Source organism: Typopeltis vanoorti, chromosome 13 (assembly GCF_054136105.1).
Source record: "Typopeltis vanoorti isolate ZY-2024b chromosome 13, IOZ_Tvanoo_1.0, whole genome shotgun sequence".
In the NCBI taxonomy this organism is placed as follows: Eukaryota; Metazoa; Arthropoda; class Arachnida; order Uropygi; family Thelyphonidae; genus Typopeltis; species Typopeltis vanoorti.
In genome coordinates, this window is record NC_143561.1 from 93,419,702 (window position 1) to 93,439,462 (window position 19,761).

At 33.9% G+C, this 19,761-nt stretch overlaps 1 protein-coding gene across 1 annotated transcript in view; it reads left to right on the plus strand.

Moving 5' to 3' along the window:
• LOC150100374 (succinyl-CoA:glutarate CoA-transferase) overlaps nucleotides 1–19,761 on the plus strand; it is a 152,517-nt gene that overhangs the window by 2,920 nt on the left and 129,836 nt on the right. The window contains exons 2-3 of the mRNA XM_090402297.1: nucleotides 5,066–5,129; nucleotides 16,183–16,256. Of these exons, the coding sequence (XP_090258423.1) occupies nucleotides 5,066–5,129; nucleotides 16,183–16,256 (138 nt within the window). The remainder of the gene's footprint in view (nucleotides 1–5,065; nucleotides 5,130–16,182; nucleotides 16,257–19,761) is intronic.

Genomic DNA, 19,761 nt, shown 5'->3' on the forward strand with positions numbered 1-19,761 from the left:
TCTGAAGTATTAAAAATGGCAAAATCCCATAATCTTTTGAGTTTCTCTTTTAATTGTTTTGAGCTTACTCTGTCGTATCATTTTGAATTATGGATGTTATGTTTAGGTAATTCTTTTTATATGAATTTTTTTAAAGTTCATTTTAAAGTTCTGTTCAATTATATTACACATTAATTTGCAGGTTCATAAATACAAAAAAAAATAATAAAAATAAATAAATAAAAGTTCCCTTTTATTTATCAGTTTATCAGTCAATTCTTTTATGATTAATATGGACACTCTGCTGCTTAATATTCAGTCTGTGCTGTTTTTTTTTTTTGCAGGGATCAGTTCATAAAGGCATAATATACTGTGCATATAACAGTGGACCTCTCACGATGAGTCTTTGACTCCATGGAGGTTTTTATAATAATAATAATAATTAATTCTAAAATACAGATATGTGAAAATGGCATTGTGATAAAAAAAAATTAACATTATTTTATCAGTATTTATAGAAGTTTTAATAATTGAATGTTTAATAATTGAATATAATGAAAATAAAATGAATTTTTTTTAAAGTTCTATTCAATTATAGTCATATCTAATTATATTACACATTAATTTGCAGGTTCATAAATGCAAAAAAAAAATTTAAAAAAACAAATAAAAGTTCCCTACTTAAATTAAGGGGATATTAAATCCCACATAGTTTTAAAACCGAATAAGAAACTCAAAGATTGGAATCAGAGAGTTTCTTGCCAAATATAGTAAACTATAAAGTATCGGCGACACTAGCGTTAGCCAATGCAAGTGATCCTAGTACGTAGTACAATACCGGGCGACTCATTGCAAAGGTGGGGGAAGTTCAGATTGCTATTCTTAGGTATTTTCCATAATGTAAAAACACATTTCCTAGGAAATGTATGCTGTTATTACATTATGGAGGGAGGTCACTATCCAGACCGGTTTCAGCCTTTATTGAGGCTTCATCAGTGAGTAGCTAGACCTAATGCCAAAGTGTATAGCAAAAAGAACTTATATACTCTGCGAACGAGTTTTCCAAAGAGGCGCAACCATTAAGTTACTTAAGTATAAAGAGCTAAAAAGCTTCATTTCGGCAATGAAAACATTACTTAAATTAAGTAGATATTAAATCCCACATAGTTTTAAAACCGAATAAGAAACTCAAAGATTGGAATCAGAGAGGTTCTTGCCGAATATAGTAAACTATAAAGTATCGGCGACACTAGCGTTAGCCAATGCAAGTGATCCTAGTACGTAGTACAATACCGGACGACTCGTTGCAAAGGTGGGGGAAGTTCAGATCGCTATTCTTAGGTATTTTCCATAATGTAAAAACACATTTCCTAGGAAATGTATGCTGTTATTACATTATGGAGGGAGGTCACTACCCAGACCGGTTTCAGCCTTTATTGAGGCTTCATCAGTGAGTAGCTAGACCTAATGCCAAAGTGTATAGCGAAAAGAACTTATTCGGTTTTAAAACTATGTGGGATTTAATATCCCCTTAATTTAAGTAATGTTTTCATTGCCGAAATGAAGCTTTTTAGCTCTTTATACTTAAGTAAAAGTTCCCTTTTATTTATCAGTTTATTTTTTCATGATTAATATGGACACTGTGTTGCTTAATATTCAGTCTGTGCTTTTTTTTTTTGCATGGATCAGTTCACAAAGGCATAGTGTTAAATTTAAGTATGGCATTCACTTAATTATCTGACTATAGTAGTGGGAAATTACTTTGCCAGTTATATAATTGAAGAGTTAGTTAACCAAAAGAACAGGTATATTAGTGTTGTAGTCAATTTGGCACATCAACTCAATCAATGATTGGGAAAGTCCGGATGGAAGATACAAAAATCAATTAGATTATATTGTAGTCAGTAAACGTTACTTCAATGGAATACGGAACTCAAAGGTGATGCCAAGTGCCGACTGTGGATCTGATCATAGACTGGTCTTAATGAAGATGAATATTCGCCTGAAAACAATAATATTTAAAAGAAGTCAACCCCTAAAATGGGATCTGCAAATGGTACAAAATCTGATAATAAAATCAAAATTTAATGAAAATATTTCATAACTGCTGTCTGCACAGTTACAAAACGAAAATGAACCCTCTCAGTGGAATAGACTATAAGCAGATATCATAACAGCTGGTAAAAATCACATCAATAAACAAGCAGAAAGAAAGAAAAAACCATGGATAACTCAAGAGGTAATTAACCTTATTGATGAAAGAAGAACATGGAAAAGAGGAGCAAATGAAGAAGAAAGGTTAAGATATAAAACTTTGGATAAAAGAATCAAACAGTTATGTAAAAGATTGAAAGAAAACTGAATGAATAGGCAGTGCACTGAGATAGAAGAATTACAAAATAGGAACAAAACCAGAGAAGCATTCCTGAAAGTGAAAGAACTTAATGGAAAAACAAAACATACACAGTCTAATAACATCAAGGACAAAGATGGAAACATACTCATTGATAAGGAAAAAATAAATGGAAGATGGGTGGAGTACTTATCAGATCTCTATGATGATGATAATGGTAACATGTTAGATGATTCACAACACCTTAAGTTAAACCTAACAACAGATACCACTCTACCCACAAGAAAGGAGGTAGAACATGTAATTAAGAATCTTCCTAATAATAAATTCCCTAGGTGTGATAATATTCTGGTTGAGCTGCTGAAAGCTTTGACTTACAATAATAACAACTATTTAGTGGAATTCATTCAGGACATCTATAAAACAATACAATTACCTGAAGTTTTTACAACATCTATCTGCATACCAATTCCAAATAAACATAATGCACAAAATTGTGAGGATTACAGAACTGTGAGCCTAATATCTCATGCATCTAAAATTATTTTAACCATCATTAACAAACAAATTGAAAGAGCCATATGCTGTGAATTGAGTGAACAACAGAAAGGCTTCAGAAGAGGAATGGGAACCAACAATGTCATCCTGGAACTAAAAATACTAATAGAAAGATCACTTGAAAGAAATAGGAACATTTATTTACATATGCTTCATGACTTTCAGAAGGCTTTTGACCAGTTAAAACATAATAAAATGTTCAATATATTAGATAAATTAGACATAGAAGATCATGTACTTAAAATTATAAAAATGATATACACCAAACAGAAAATGCAACTGTTTAACTCTGAGACTTCTGAAGTGAAAATAAAAAGAAGAGTTAGACAAGATCGTATCCTTTCACCAAATCTATTTAATATCTATAGTGAGATAGTGATGAAAAAGATTAAAAAACAAAAAATAGGAATTAGTATCAGTGGTATAAAATACAACAATCTTAGATTTGCTGATGATACCATTCTAATAGCAGAAAACAGAAACAAATTAATCAAATTACTGCAGCTACTAATTGAAGAAGGTAAAGAATTTGGATTAGATGTTAATGCAAAAAAAAAACAACAAATTTATGAAAATCTCAAAAGAAAACAGATCCGAGCCAGAAATATTCATAAAAAATATGAAAATTGAACATACAACAGAATACAAATATTTAGACACCTACTTTACTGCAGATGGAAAGCAAGATAAAGAAATAAAAATAAGAACACCCATAGCTAAAGATGCATTCTGGAAAAATAAAGATCTGCTCAGAAGTTCTGTGAATATCGAGACAAAGAAAAGAATGATTAAGAACATTAGTGTGGCCAATTTTCATATATGGAAGTGAGACCTGGATATTCAAGAAGAGAGTAAAACAACAGATAATGGCCTTTGAAATGTTGTGCTATATGAGAGCTCTGAAAATCCCATGGACAGAACATGTGACAAATACAGATGTCCTACAGAGAATGAGAACACAGAGATTTTTATTACAGGAAATGATCCAGAGAAAGATGAGATTAGCAGGACATGTACTGAGAGGTTCAGCAGGACAGAGGATACTTACAGTTTTAGAAAGAAAAATTATGGGAAAAGGATCAAGAGGCAAAAAATGAAGGACATGGCTTGAAGATATAAGATCATGGATAGGATCACATGGCTATGCAGAAACAAAAAGAAAAGCCACCAGCAGAGAGAACTAGAAGGATATGGTGCTGCACCCTCTCACTGAGGATGAAGAAAAAGAAAATACCAAATAATATATTTGGTATTTTCACTGTAGTTTTTATTGCTTCTCACAGTCATATAATGCCATCAATTTAAATTTACCATTAAACTATAATTTATCTTTAATTTTTTATTAAGAACTGATAACTGAAGACTCATCAAAAATCATGATAATTTCAAGAGAAAAGAAAATACCAAAAATATGCATCAATATAAAAGGAAATAAATTAGGACAGGTGTAAAAATACATATACCTGACACTTGATCACAGAAAATGGCACGACAGAAGATGAAATTAGAAAAAGGATTGAAATTGCAAGGTCAACTTTCAACAGGATGAAAAATCTATTAACATCTAGAGAATTAAATCTGAAAACAAGACTAAGAATCTCCAAATGCTACATATGGTCTATCTACATTATTATATGGAGTAGAGACATGGACACTCTCCAATCTGAGTGTGAAAAAACTGGAGGCCTTTGAAATGTGGATGCTGCGAAGAATTATGAGAATATCATGGAAAGACAAAAAGACAAATGAAGAGGTACTAGAGATGACAGGCGTAAACAGGAGCCTGATGAAAGAAATTAAAAAAGAGAAAAGTCAGATATTTTGAACATATTTTGAGACATAACTGCCTACAAAGGGCACTTCTTGAAGGAACTGTTAAGGGAAAGAGGAAGACAAAGACTGGAGTGGATGAAAAATATAGAAGACTGGACCTATCTCTCATATGAGGAATGCAGCAGAGAGGCACAGAATAGGACATGGTGGTCAATCTCCTGGAGGGAGAAGATGCCTGACAGGACAGGATAACTAGTACCGAGATTTCTCATAGCATTAAGTTCGAGTTATATTTTTCTTCTAAATGAATAGTTATCTTGAAACTGAATCACTCTAACAATTTTATATCATTTATTATAATACATAACTAATTAAGTCATGTTATTTCATACTATATTTCAGATGCAGATGACTATAGTCTAAATGATGGGCCACTGGCTGGAATCAGGGTTTTGGATTTGACAAGGTAAATTTGACAAAGTAAGAGATACTGGTTCCAGAATTTATTTATTTAAATAAATTCTGGAACCAGTATCTCTTATCATTATGCAGCTAATCAATTCATGAAGTGTATCATATTTTACTAAACTTAATAATTTCATTAAAATCTTAATAATATTTTGCAGTTTGTATGGAACTTTAGACATATCGACAAATAATTTATGGAAATATATATATTTTATAGGATTGCCCTTTATTCAGAAGCTGAATAAAGGGCAATCCTATAAAACCCTTTAAGCAACTTAAATGTTTTTATCATATCCACTCTTTTTCTAGTACTAACCGACTTCTGCAATCCACACACCCTCAATCTATCCTCACAGAGACCCCAGACCACTCACCATCTTAGTCGCTTGCCTCTGAATGTTCTGCATTGCTTCCTTATCCCCAAGAAACCAGAGACCAGACCTGAGAACAGTAATCCACATTAAACTGATACCCATTATCTTTTGCTCATATTGATTGCCTATTTAAATCATCTTGCAAGCTCTCCACCTCTCCTTGATTAACTATTACTCTACCTAATTTTGCATCATCAGGAAATAACTGAATATTTCCTTTCAGGTTATTTCCTATATCATTTATGTATAAATTAAACAATAATGGTCCCAGCATAGAACCTTGCAGCACATCACTAGTCAACTGTTTTTGCCTTGATTTTGCCCTTTTTATCCACATAACCAGTGTCATATCCATCCCTATTTATTCTAATTTGCATAACAGAGTTCCATGTTGGTATTCTATCAAATGCCTTTGCAAAAACCAGCAGAATCATTATGTAGTCATTTTCTTTATCCACTTCAGCTGTTACTCTATTATAAAAAGTTAGTAAATTACTAAGGCATGTTATCCCTCATACAGCATAATATTTTTATCCACCCATTCTTGAATTCTCTTTTTGACCACTTTTCAGAGTACTTTCACCAGCATGCCTAAGATACTGATAGGTGTATGTAAGAGAATTATTTTCCTCTCTTTCTACTCTCTTGGAACTCTACCAGAGCTGAGACTTAAACAGCCCTAGTCAGATTCATTGCCAGTTCCCTTACATATTCTTGCAAAACCCGAGCTGATATCCCATCTAATCCTGCAGTTGTATTTACATTGAGATTCTGCAATATCCTAAGAACCTCCACTGTTCCCACATCAGTGTCTGTCACATCTATTATAGCAGTAATCTCATTTGCATGATGTATGCTTGCAAAATGGTCACTCGGTAACTCGATTATTTTATCTGCTTCTGTCACCTTGTGACCATCATCACTCATTAAGGTTAATTTTCCATAGTCATTCTTCCTCTTACTTGCCATGTAATGAAAGAACTCTTTGGGATTTCTTTTGACCTAATCTGCTGGATTCTTCTCATAATCTGATTTTGCCTTCCTTACCATGCTGATCACCTTTCTAGCCTGAACTTTGTACTGTTCATGAGTATTCTGACCTTTCTCCTTATATACCCTCCAAAGCATTTTCTTCTTCTGCATCTCATGCTTAACATAGCTTGATGTCCCTTAACTATCTCCCATGCATTACATGCATCTGCCTTTGCAATGTTTTATGCCACAGCACAAATTTAGGCTTTCTCGTAAGCTTGTTATAATCAGCTGCCTTGTGGTTCCACATATACCCCCCCCTTCTTGATAGAATATTCCTCACGTTTTACAATCTCCCAAGTAAAGACTGCATGGTCACTTTTGCTAATTGGAGGCAATGTGGCCACCTTGGTCTTGGATCGCTCTTCTGATCATATAACCAAACCCAATACTCTCAGACCTCTAGTCCCCTCCATGACATGCTGCCTCAAGTAATTATCTCTCTCTTTGTAAGTGTATAAATTCATTTCCTTCCTGATATGTGATCTTCTTCTTCCTTCTAGTCCAAATATCCATAGTTGAAGTCCCCCATAATAATCGTTTAACCTATACTCTACACTAATTTGTCAATGCATGTCTTCCAGATCTTCTGTGGAACCCCCCTGGCCTATACCAACAAAAACTATATTTTGTGTTACTGGCCTTGATCTCACACCCAACTGCTCTAATGAACAGCCACCATCCCACCTATATCCTATTCTTTTTGGCTGCAATTCATCTGTTATCATCAGTGGTATGCCCCTCCCCATCCTATCTTCTCTGAAAGTACTAAATCCTTCACATTCTATCCCTGTAACTACATCATCTGCTGTTAGCCAAGTCTCACTAATGCCTATAAGTTTTGGCGAGGTTGCACTAACCAATGACAAAAACTCTTCCCTCTTGTTCCTGATACTTCTGACATTAGTATATAAACTATGGCATCCCTTAAGGCCCCCACCTACCTTTACTTTCTGAATTGACTACCCTATTCAATAATTTTGCTTGAGAGACTAGATTCCACACTTGGTCATTCTCACACTTACTTGCCTCATGGGTGCCTTCACATAAACTCACTTGCTTCCACCCTAATTGCTTAAGTGTTCCTGAATTTGTGCTTCAGTATGCTCTGTCAACAAAGTTCTCTCTCTCTAGACACCTAACACCAAAACCATTTATATGCAGTCCATCGGTATTATACAAATACTTCTTTCCACCAAACACAGAACAGATCCACAAATCCTACATCATTCCTTCTGTAAAACCTATGTATCGATTCATTTGCTACCAACATCCTCCTCAGTTCATCTTTATCATAGCATGGCAGGAGATTTCCATAAAAAGATAAAAAGATTTCCATAATCAACAAATTGACAAGTTTTTTTAATAAGTGGACAAAGACTATATTGTGCGTGGAATATAGCAGAATATGTTGCATTAAGGCATTACCATAACTATTTAATCATTACTAACATTAATTGCATAAAATAGATGACTGAGAATATAAACAGATCAAGGATGCACTAGTCTAAACCAGGCATAAGTAGACAGTTGTGCTTAAACAAATTTGAATCTGTACATGCAGTTATATTCATGATTATGATGTGTTTATACCAGGTTTGTTCAATCATTCAAGCAAACCAAGCAGTGATCTGAAGTGGCAAATTTTTATGAATTTGAAATTCTGAATGTTGCAGTTGTTATGAACTACATCAACTCTTCTGATAACTTCTCATTTTGGAAAACTTGTTTTCCAGAATGAGAGGTTATCAGAAATTATTTGAGTTCAGCATTGTCTCAAAAGGAATTAATTGGCTGCATTTGGCAGTTATTAGAAGTAAGCATTTTTAATTAATTATTTTCAGAATTTGAAGGGGATTTTTTTTTTAAAACACTTGATGTAGATATTCACAAGTACAATAAAATATACACAGAAATTATATTCTTGTTTTAATCCTTATCCAAGTGTAAGCAAACAAAGTTTGTATGTAAAGTATCTTCAGAACAAGTCTGCTTGTATAAAGAGGCCATTGACTTCACATCAGTTGCCTTAATGTCTTAATATCCATAATGCAACACACACACACACGCTTCCTTTTGGACATGTATATTGCAATGAATTATTATTACTACATGACACATCCAAGGAGTCCAAAGACTCATCGAGGGAGGGCACCTACTCTACAACTGTGTCTCCACCACTCAATTCACCAACTACAGCCTACGCCATCTACTGCCCACCACCACCACTTCCACAGACAATCACAAAAATCGATGCCCATGGTGGGATTATGGGAAGAGTTACTATCCAGACCAGTTTCATCTTTATTGAAGTGCTACTAAAGTACAGGGGTACCTCTCCAAACACTCCTAGTGATCTGCAAGATTCTGACTGAGTGATCCAGTGGATTACTTAAGTAATGAAGATTATCATTCCTGACCTAATTCACTCCAGGACTCAGCAGTGACTCAACTCAGAGACAGGCAAAAACCTGCCAACCAGCAGAACCACTTTAGTCTAGAAAGCAAGTCCAAAGATGAATGTTATTAAGTTTAGAAATGGAGGAAAGAGTACTGTAAAAGGAATCAAAGATGATAAAGGTGACATAAAAACTGAAGATAAGGATATCCTAGATGTCTAGAGTTATTACTTTCAAAGACAAACCAAACAGTGACAAAACCATACTAGAAAATTTTCAAGAGGAATGAAAAGAGGAGTACATATCAATACTAGAGGTAGAAAAGTCATCCAAAACTTAAAATGTGGAAAGGCAACTGGAGTAGATAATATTCGACCAGAAATGCTTAAGTATGGAAGTATAAAAGTTTTGCAGCGGCTACACTGCATAATTCAGAGTGCCTGGTCAGAAGGTCAAATTTCCAATGATTGGAGTAGAGATCTCATGGTACCCATCTATTTAAAAAAAAAAAAGGAATAAAATTGAATGTGAGAATTACAGTGTTGCGTCGTTACTTTCTCTATATTATACCTTGTTCTACCTCTAAATAGCCCTCTTTCTCTGTTGTGCCTTTAAAATATTAATTCAGATGTCTTTCCTCTTTGGATATTGGCAAAATTTTTATTATGCTGTGCCAGCCAATATCCTATAACAGAAGAGACTCTTGTTCATGGAAACAATTCTAAATTCAAAAGGGATACACACAATAATTAATCTTACACTAGCGCTGTGCAGATTCAGTTAGCGGTCATGACCTGAATCTCACTTAAGCAATAATATCTAATTCCTTCCCGCCAAAAGGTTCTATTTCATAAGTGGTGGTTTGAATTCGTAATCAGGCATAAACTCAGGTATAAGGTACAAAACATGTTTATTGGAAAAGCACAAAACAATTACAGTTAAGAAAATTCAATTATTCAATAGAACAAAACTCACTCTAAGTTAAGGTTCATACCAAATCACAACAATGAATTCGAGTAAGCTAAATCCTTCAGTTATGAAAAGATAAGATTAAGTGTGAGCATAACACTACTAGGATATAATTCCTTCACAAGTTATTCACAGTACACGCATTGAACACTTTCATTAATACTCTATCAGTAACTATCTTAATTCTAAATTTCATTAGTCAAGTCTAGCCATTCTCAATCAAAATACTGCCTATCAACCAATTCTTCTTTGTTCCACGTGGTCTTAACTAATCCAATAAAATTCTCACTTAAAAGTTCTCTATTAGTGTCCTTTAGTATACAGTATACACAAATTTCTTATTCCTCCAAGCGATTTTTAACTTAGAATGAAAATCTTTACATTACCGGATCCTTTCAGAATTCATGCCACCATCTCCTGTAGATCTGGATTACCTTACTGTATATTTATCGGCCATCTTTGCACCTAGCGATGCACTACGCTTTTCTTTGAATCTTTTCCAGATTGTGGCATGCTGTCTACCGCTCCGCAGGAAACTTTCTCTGCTCTCTCTGATGGGACATTCTGCTAAGGCTCGATTCTGCATAGACCGTCATATCATGATCAGCTCTGCTTCAAGCATTCTCAAGAAAAGAACCCGCTGTCCATCATCACTGTAGTCGACCCACTGCTCTCTCACGAATCCCCTGACAAACCTCCTAAAACTTGAATCTAGGAACTGAAGAAGAAAAAGCCCCGTAATATCGCACGCATCGTCTTTTATTCACCCTATCGGGTGCCCTCTATTCGATGTGTTTTTTACCCACTAATCCCATCGTTCATGCCCCTTGGGTGATCCTACACTCTCCCAAATCTGTTAGGTTAGCCTATTCCAGGTAGTCACTCTGACGTCACTTTCCACGTAGGTACAGCCTCTATCGCTACTCTCGACTCGTACAGATTATACAAGATTATTCCAGATTACTACTTATTATCTTTCTGGAAATTTCGTAATATACTAGACAGCCTAATGGGATTTACAAATAACTTAACAATTCCCCTTACATAATTCTTACTATTCTGACACAAAATTCTCTGCTTCTCATTTCAGTTATACAGGAATAAATTTCAATATATGGCATATGGACTATATATTATCACATAACATAAAGAAATTTTTCATAATTATTAGCTGATGTGCAGATATCTCCTTAATTAGTAATATTTATCATGATAAATCTTGAATAAAGAATTTACTTGTAAAGTTTTCCATTCATGATCTAACAACAGAGGCATTTCTCTACTAAGTGTTCTAGTTAAGATTTATGCAAGCATACTTGAAAAGAGGTTGAGAAAGATTGTGGAAGAGAAACATGAAGAGAAGAATAAGCTGGATTTAGGCCAAATAGAGGCTGTCAAGAGCAGATTTTCACTTTAGGACAAATAGTTGGGAAATCGTGGAAATATATGACAAAGATCTGTACTTAAGTTTTGTAGATCTGGAAAAGACATATGACAAGGTGCCCAGAGAAAAGCTTTTCAAAACACTACAATTATGAGGTGAATGGAATGTTATACAGAGCAATACATAATCTATATTTAAGTTGTCAGTCAGCAGTTAGAATTATATGAAATACAGGAAGATGGTTTGATGTAAAATAAGGGGTTAGACAAGGATTCACATATCTACACTCTTATTCATCATCTATGAATGGTATGGTCATGTAAATAGAATTGGTGAAGAAAGGTTAGCAAAATAGGTTGATGCTTAGATGATAGGAAGGAGATCCAGAGTGGATTGATTCAGTCAGAAGTGCCTTACAAGCATGGAATAGATATGATAATATTGAAGTACTCACAAGTAATAGATTGATTTGGAAGAAAATTGTTGATAGGAGATTAATAATAATGTAAACTTAATCATGTAGTGCTGATATAGTAACCTGAACACCCCTTGGGGATACATATCAGGAAATTGATGGAGATGATGATAAATATAATTTACTGAAAAAAAATCAAAAATTTTCAATTTTTTTTATTTTAAAATTTAAATTAAAATAAATTAAATAATTTTACATTTTTTTAAAAAACATTTTTTGAAATGTTTTTTGATGATAAATTGATGTTGAGATTAATGTTGCCTGCAGGTCTGATCTCCTGGTTTTCATGGTGATTCTGATACAGTAGAAAGAGTGCAAAGGACAGGGTCAAAAATGATATCAGGATTGTGGAATGCTGATTATGAAGATAGATTGAGAATTTGTGGGCTGCAGACACTAGCAAACATTAGAAAGAGGGGTGATATGATTGAGACTTACAAACTTCTTAAAGGGTTATACAGAATTTAGTAGATGGAATTTTTCATTTTCTGAATGGTCGGGAAAGGATTCAAAAGGCATTGTTGGAAGTTGAGAATGAATGCTGTCAAGGATGGGATGAGGGATAGAGTGGTGTGTGATTGGAATGGATTGTCGTTGAGTGTTGTGTGTGCAAGTAGCATGAATGAATTCAAGAATGGGTATGACAGCTGGTGCAAATAGTATGGTCTCCCTTGTTGAGTTGCTGACACCCTGGAGGCCTCTCTTAATAATAAAAAGCTGGCAGGGGTCCTCCTCCTGGAAGCTTAGGTTTTTTATCCCAGAAAAGAGAGAAACTGGTGTGAGAATACTTGATAGCCATGTAGATAGGATTAACTGTCCTGTCAAAGCATTAATTAGGTTTTATAGAAAACCAAGTTATGAGAGGTTCACTTACTTACCACATTAAGAGGAAGGTGCTTATTTTTCATAAACAAAATGCATATAATAATGCTTATTTAGACTTTATTTAAAAGCATAAATAAAAATTAGTTTTTAATTCACATATAGTGTGCAATAATTTAAATTGAGGAAGTGCCAAAATGTCATATGCCTACTCTGGTCCATACTGCACTCAGCTTTCAGTATAGTAATTACCATTATAAAGAATTTACTATAAAAAGTTTTGGATTCACCACAGCAAGCTAATTCTTTGGTTCTAATGAGGTTTATTGTGTTGAAAGCTGACTTTTCTTTAAGTGTCTGCTATGTGCAAGACATTTTCTCCATTGAGAGTGCATACTGTCTTTCATTATAGTAAATTTTAAGAATATTTTGCATCTTAAAAAATTCTACCAAGTACATCCTTTCAGTGGAGGTTACGTGCTTTAAGTATGACAGATACTTAGGCAAATTGGAATTTGTAATTGAAGTCATGGTATTTATCATGGAAGCCCTTGGTCATGAATATAACATTGTGCTGATGGTGTGAGATATGAATTTAAAAAAAAAATAAAGTCCAAGATATTACTCCTATTAATACTCATTGCCATTTCTAAAATAAACTGTGTTAGAAATCCTAGATAATAATCTTCTTTATTGCAGCAAAATGCTGAAAGCTTACATTAATCTCACTGCTAATGAGAGAAAGAAAATGAGGAACACTCCTGGGGAGTGTTCTCATTTTCTCATTTTAATGGATTAAAATTGTCTCATTTTAATGTTAATCCATTAAATTTTAATCCATTAAAATTGTCTAATTTTAATGAATTAAAATGAAACAACAAATGATCGATGTATGCTGCTTCTGACTCTTCATTGTGACTTCTGGGTCAGAAGCAGTATCCATCAATCATTTCTTGTTTCATTTTAATCCAGTTGATTAATTAGCAGACACTCTAAACAGAAATGCCCCCCCCCCCCCTTCAGTATTTTTGTCAAAATTAATTCTACATAATGATGCCTTATGATCATATAATTTATTAATTTATAATACTCACAGCTTCAGTTTTATTATTGAAACATTTATAAATTATGTCATTAATTATCTTGGAAAGAAAGAATAAATTGAAAGAAAAAAATGTTTAGATGTGTTAAACCACAATGTAAATTGATGGTATGACATGACAGAATTTCATGCCAGCTGGGGTGATGCCCAGTTAAACAAGATCCCCATTGTTTTTGTCAGGGAATCAGGGGTGAACAGTGCAAAGTCAGATACTTGAATAAATCTTAGAACACATCCCAACTCAACATCAACAGAGTTCAAGATTAGTACTATCAGCTGGGGTGGTGCCCAGTTAAACAAAGTCCCCATTGTTTTTATCAGGGAATCATGGGTGAACAGTGCAAAGTCAGATTCTGGAACAAATTTGAGAACACATCCCAACTCAACATCAACAGAGTTCAAGATTGGTACTATTAGCATAAGACACATCAATGGAAAAGAAATGGAACTAGCAGAAGAATTGGAGTACCAGATCGACATAATAGACATCACTGAAACAAAGAAGACAAAAACAGGTGAGATCTTTCTAAGCAACAAATACAAAATGTTATATTTAGGCAATAATAATCAGGGAAAAGAGGGAGCAGCTATAGCATTCAACACTAAATATGAGGATAACCATCTTGAATGGCAGGCAATATCAAGTAGAGTGATGTTGGCAAGTATCAGAATGGGGAATTGGACAATGAGACTTATTTGTGCTTATGGACTCGGAAGGTTCTACCAAGGAAGAACTGGAGGAATATTTTCAGCCATTGGAGAAGGCAGCTGGTTCAATGAAAAAGGAAAAATTGATCCTTGTTGGAGATCTAAACAACAGAGTAGGAAATGATTACCATACATATAGAAATGTTTTGGGAAAATTTGAAGAAAATTATTATTATTATTAAGAGAGACCTCCAAGGAGTCAGAGACTCATTGAGGGAGGCCACATACTACATGTACCAGTTATCATACTTATTCTTGAATTCATTCACACTGCTTGCACTCACAACATCCAATGGCAATCCATTCCAATCATGCACCACCCTCTGAGAGAAAAATCTAGTCCTCACACCCTTCTTGGCGGCCTTCATTCTCAGCTTCCAAGGATGCCCTCTCGTCCTTTCCCCACCCTCCATAAATTTAAAAATTTCATCATTTGAAATCCTGTATGACCATTATATTCAAAAGTTTGTTAGTCTCAATCATATCACCTGCTCTTTCTCTGTTTGCTAGTGTCTGCAGTCTGCAAAGTCTCAATTTGTCTTCATAATCAGTATTCCACAATCCTGATATTATTTTAACACTCTCCTTTGTACTCTCTTTCTCCAATATATCAGAATCACCATGGAAACCAGGAGACCAGACTTGCTCACAATAGTCCAAGTGAGGTCTTATCAAGACCTTGTAAAGAGGCAAAATGACATCCTTATCTTTACATGTGAACGTTCGTTTCAGCATTGCAATTATCTTTTGAGTTGTCGAAAGATCCCTTGTCCTCTCAGTTTCTTGTAGCATAACCATGCTAATATAATATGCCACTGGAAATCTCATCATACCAAAGTGCATAACTTTACACTTACTAATATTAAACTGATAGCCATTTTCGTTTGCCCAAATTTCCAGCCTATTCAAATCATTTTGTAAGTGCTGAATATCAGTAGCATCTCTGATTGCCCTGCGATATATTGGACTACTTGTGTTAATTTTCCAATCCAGCTATAATACGAGAACACTGCATTAATTAGGAAACTCTTATGGTATGTTCAACCAAAAAAACCGAAAACTTTTAATTCCATAGGTGGTTCAGTTATTAGATAAGAAGTGAAACTTGTTATGGTGATAAAACACAATTGTTTTCTTGCCAGTTTAGGCTGCATATGCAAGTTGTCACAGTTGAATCAGAATTATATAACAACTTGACTTTTACACTTTTACAAATATGTATGTTATATGTTATTTAGTAGGATTTGAATCAACAATTTCTGCATCATGTTGGCGAATCAGTGGCTCTATCCATTTGACCATCCATAAGAAGAGATGTTGTTTTATAAGTGGAAAGTTAAGGTTAGCAAATATGAAGTAAACCTCTGTGTGTGTGTGTGTGTAAACTTTGCCAGTTCACGAATATTTGCTTAAAGTTTATAAGGCAGAACACCAGAATAAGTTGATAGCATTTATTTACTTAGTAACACAACGTTTCATCCCAATTTGCACAGGATATCTTCAGGTGTAAATAAACAAACTAGTAGGCAAAATAGTAAGGACTAACAAAGGTGACAACTGTTGTGCAGTTATATAAAAGAGACTGATGTTATTTTTTTTAAAAATTATTTCTAATTGTTCCAAATGTTCTGCATGTTTATGCATTCATGTAAATGTTCTTGACTAATGAAGGCTACACACACAATAGTTTTGGTATTTAACTCTTAACACCTTCAGAAAAAAAAATTATTGTATTTGAATTATTAAATTCTTATAACAACTCAATGATTTATTAAATTTTTCAAAGAATTTTAGCTGGTCCATTCTGTACAATGATTTTAGGAGACCTAGGTGCTGAAGTAATCAAGGTTGAAAAGTTGGGTAAGTGGTATTTTCATGAATGAAGTGTTGCTTATAAAATTACTTCATTATAAAGAAGTTTTATTTATTTATTTTTATTTTAATAAGAACACCTTCATTGTGAAGGTATGAAAACATGTCACTTAGAAAGATTGAGGCAAAATGCAAACTTTATCTGAGCTTATTCTGTCCGAGCTGAGTTCCTCAACCTTAGATGGAGATGAAAGATTTTTCCTACTCATGTTTTTCCATTATCACCTCCAAACGAAAAGTAACTTGAGAACAATATTATAGCTCACTTGCTCTAACAAACTTTTTGATTTAGAGATTTCAGTTTTAATTTCATCAACAGAGGTAGGACCACTCCACCTCAATTGCTGAGAGTTATTGTGCCTATTCCTTATATCTGAAGTCTATCTGTACATGTTACCAAGATAATCAGAATGCCCAACATTTAGGTTGAATTTTGACATGGTGCTAAGCATTCTTTGATTTTTAGATTCTATGAAGGATAAACTTGCTTTGCTCATATTCCCATGTTTGCCATATCTCATGAGCCGTGGTTTATTTTACTTTGGCTATTCTGGAAGATTGTAGTTTTGCATTGTGAGGAACATAAAAATACTATCAAATACTATGCACCCACAAGTTTGTACAGCATGCTATTACCACACACAGAGTTTGCTGGAAAAAGCAAAAGTTATCTCCATTATGGAAAATAGTTGATCAACAATGGTCATTAATGTTAAAATTTTTGTGTGTATCTTTTAGTTAACTTTATTGGAACTTGATTATAATTAAACAATGTGACTAATGCGACTCGTGATTTAAATCTACATCTACATTGTTATCTTTTTGTTGAGCAATATCATGCTATTGTTCTGATGTTTCACGTCATGTTGAAGATGCTCATTGAAGATATGTTATTTACTGTTTTTCCTAATGTTTGCTTACATGTTAATTAAAACACATCATATAACTATGAAATTTTCATTGCATACTGTCTCAATGAATAACAAATTATACTTCATATTTTATTAGGTTAGATTTTAACATTGATGTTTTGATGAAATTGCCTTTTAATTCATTTTTGAGGACTGTTTCCTTTGAGTTAAAATCAAATCTTCATTTTGATTACTTGTCTTTGATTAATTGCTTTTGTTGTTGTTGAATTGCCATTTTGATAAATAACTTTTTTGCTGAATTGTCTTTAAACGAATTGTTATTTGTGGATTGCTTTATTCCATCTAATTGTCTTGTGACAAATTGTTTATTTATTAACTTTTTTTTTAAAGCTGCCTTTTGGCATATCTACTGTAATGAGAAGCACATCTCTAGGGTATTACACATGCAAACCATAGTAAAAACTTGAGAATCAATTATAATTCAATACAAATATTTTATGTCTTAAAACATATTCATTGTGAAAATATTTGTGAAGAAGAGTGGTTTGTTTGATACTTTTGTATACCTTGATAGAGAGTTTTTTTGTGAAAAGCAAGAGCTTTTCACAAACTCTTGAAAGCAACAGCTCTTATTCTTGCTCTCGTTACCAGAAATTTAATTATTCCTCTCAGCCATTCACTACCTTGTGTAGTTTGGCATTATAACAATACCAAGTATGAAGATCTCCATGATTTTTACTCCTCTTTTCCAGGTTTCACGCTACTGTTTCCATTCTTCAGATACTTGTTGTGACCTTGTTATAGAAATTATCCATGCAAGAATAGAGGTTTTCTCTTCTTGTTCTGTTCAAATTCCTATCCTATATCTAAACCATGGGTTTCCAAAAGATGTGCCAGGGCAGGGGGAAAAAAAAAAATGCTCATCAGGAGTGGCTTGAGATAAGAATCCCTAATTCACTTTCAGCGTACACTGAATCTCACAATACTTGTAAAACCAGTATTACAAAACCTGTCTCTTTTCAATAGGACTAAATATAGAAAACTTGTGTGTGCCAATAAGAGGCATGCTTTCTGATCCTTCACAAAAGCTATTGGGCATACCTTTTATCTATCTGTAGTTTCACCTCTTTCTCATCCAAATGGTAGTATTACAACATCACCTAAAAATACGGCGATCTTCTGGCATCATTCTTCTCATCCAACTCCTACATAGATCATCATCAAATTCCTTATATGTACCTTTTTTTGGGGGGGGGGGGGTAGGATAATTCTGATAGTACTACAAGAAAAAATTACACCATTACTAACTTCCAATCAATAATTTTTCTACAAATTAATTTGATATCTGTCAAGACTCCAATATCATCAGATCTTAAAAGACAGAAATATAAGATCTGATAATATCAGAGTCTTGATTAATTTGTAGAAAGATTATTGATTGGAAGTTAGTAATGGTGTAATTTTTTTCATATAGTACTATCAGAATTATCCTGTACCCCCCCCCCCTAAAGATACATATAAGAAATTTGATGATGATCTATGTAGGAGTTGGATGAGAAGAATGATGCCAGAAGATCAGTCGTATCTTTAGGTGATGTTGTAATACTACCATTTGGATGAGAAAGAAGTTGAAAGCACAGATGGGCAAAAGTTACGCCCAATAGCTTTCGTTAAGGATCAGAAAGCATGCCTCGCATTGGCACACACAAGTTTTCTACATTTAGTTCTATTGAAAACAGACAGGTTTTTACAAGTATTGTGAGATCAATCCATCTACATCTTGATCATCTTCTTCTGGGTTTTTTTCCTGTCAACCTGGCAAAGAACACTTGTTTTCCTAATCTTTCCTCTCCCATTCTGTTTAAGTGACCACCACCTGGGGTTAGTTCTACTAACATATTCCTGAATGCTAACAACTGTGAATTCTTTCCTAATATCCTCATTTTTAATGTGATACTGCCATTGATGCCATCTGTTCATTTCACTAATCTTTCTTAGAACTTTCATATTAGAGCTGTCTCTAGTCCTTGATCAAGTCTTTTATTTGTAACTCAGCTCTCAGATCCATTGTCTTGTATATACACTGTCTTGTATACAGCTAATTTAGTGTTTTGACTAATTTCTCTCTTATTCCATATAAATTTATTCAGTTCACTTCCTACCACACTAGCTTTGTTGATTCTGTTGTCTATTTCCATATTTAATTTACTATCTTCACTAAAAATCATGCCTAAGTAGCTGAAATGTTTTACTCGTTCCATAGGTTCTCCATTCACAATGCAGTTGATATTTTCAGTGCTTCTGCCTATTTTCATTGTCTTTGTCTTTTTATTGCTGATTTTCATACCAAATTTATTACAGCAGTTATTCAATTTAGTCAGGGAATCTTGCAGACTTCTACTGGATTTATTCAGAAGTATAACATCATCTGCATAATGTCTTGGTCAGGATCATTTAAAAAAAATTGTAAATATAACTCGGAGAATAATGGCAATTATTCTCTGATATATATGTGTGTGTGTGTGTGTGTGTGTGTGTGTGTGTGTGTGTGTGTGTGTGTGTGTGTGTGTGTGTGTGTGTATTCTCAAATATATAATGGCAATAATGGCATATAAAAATAA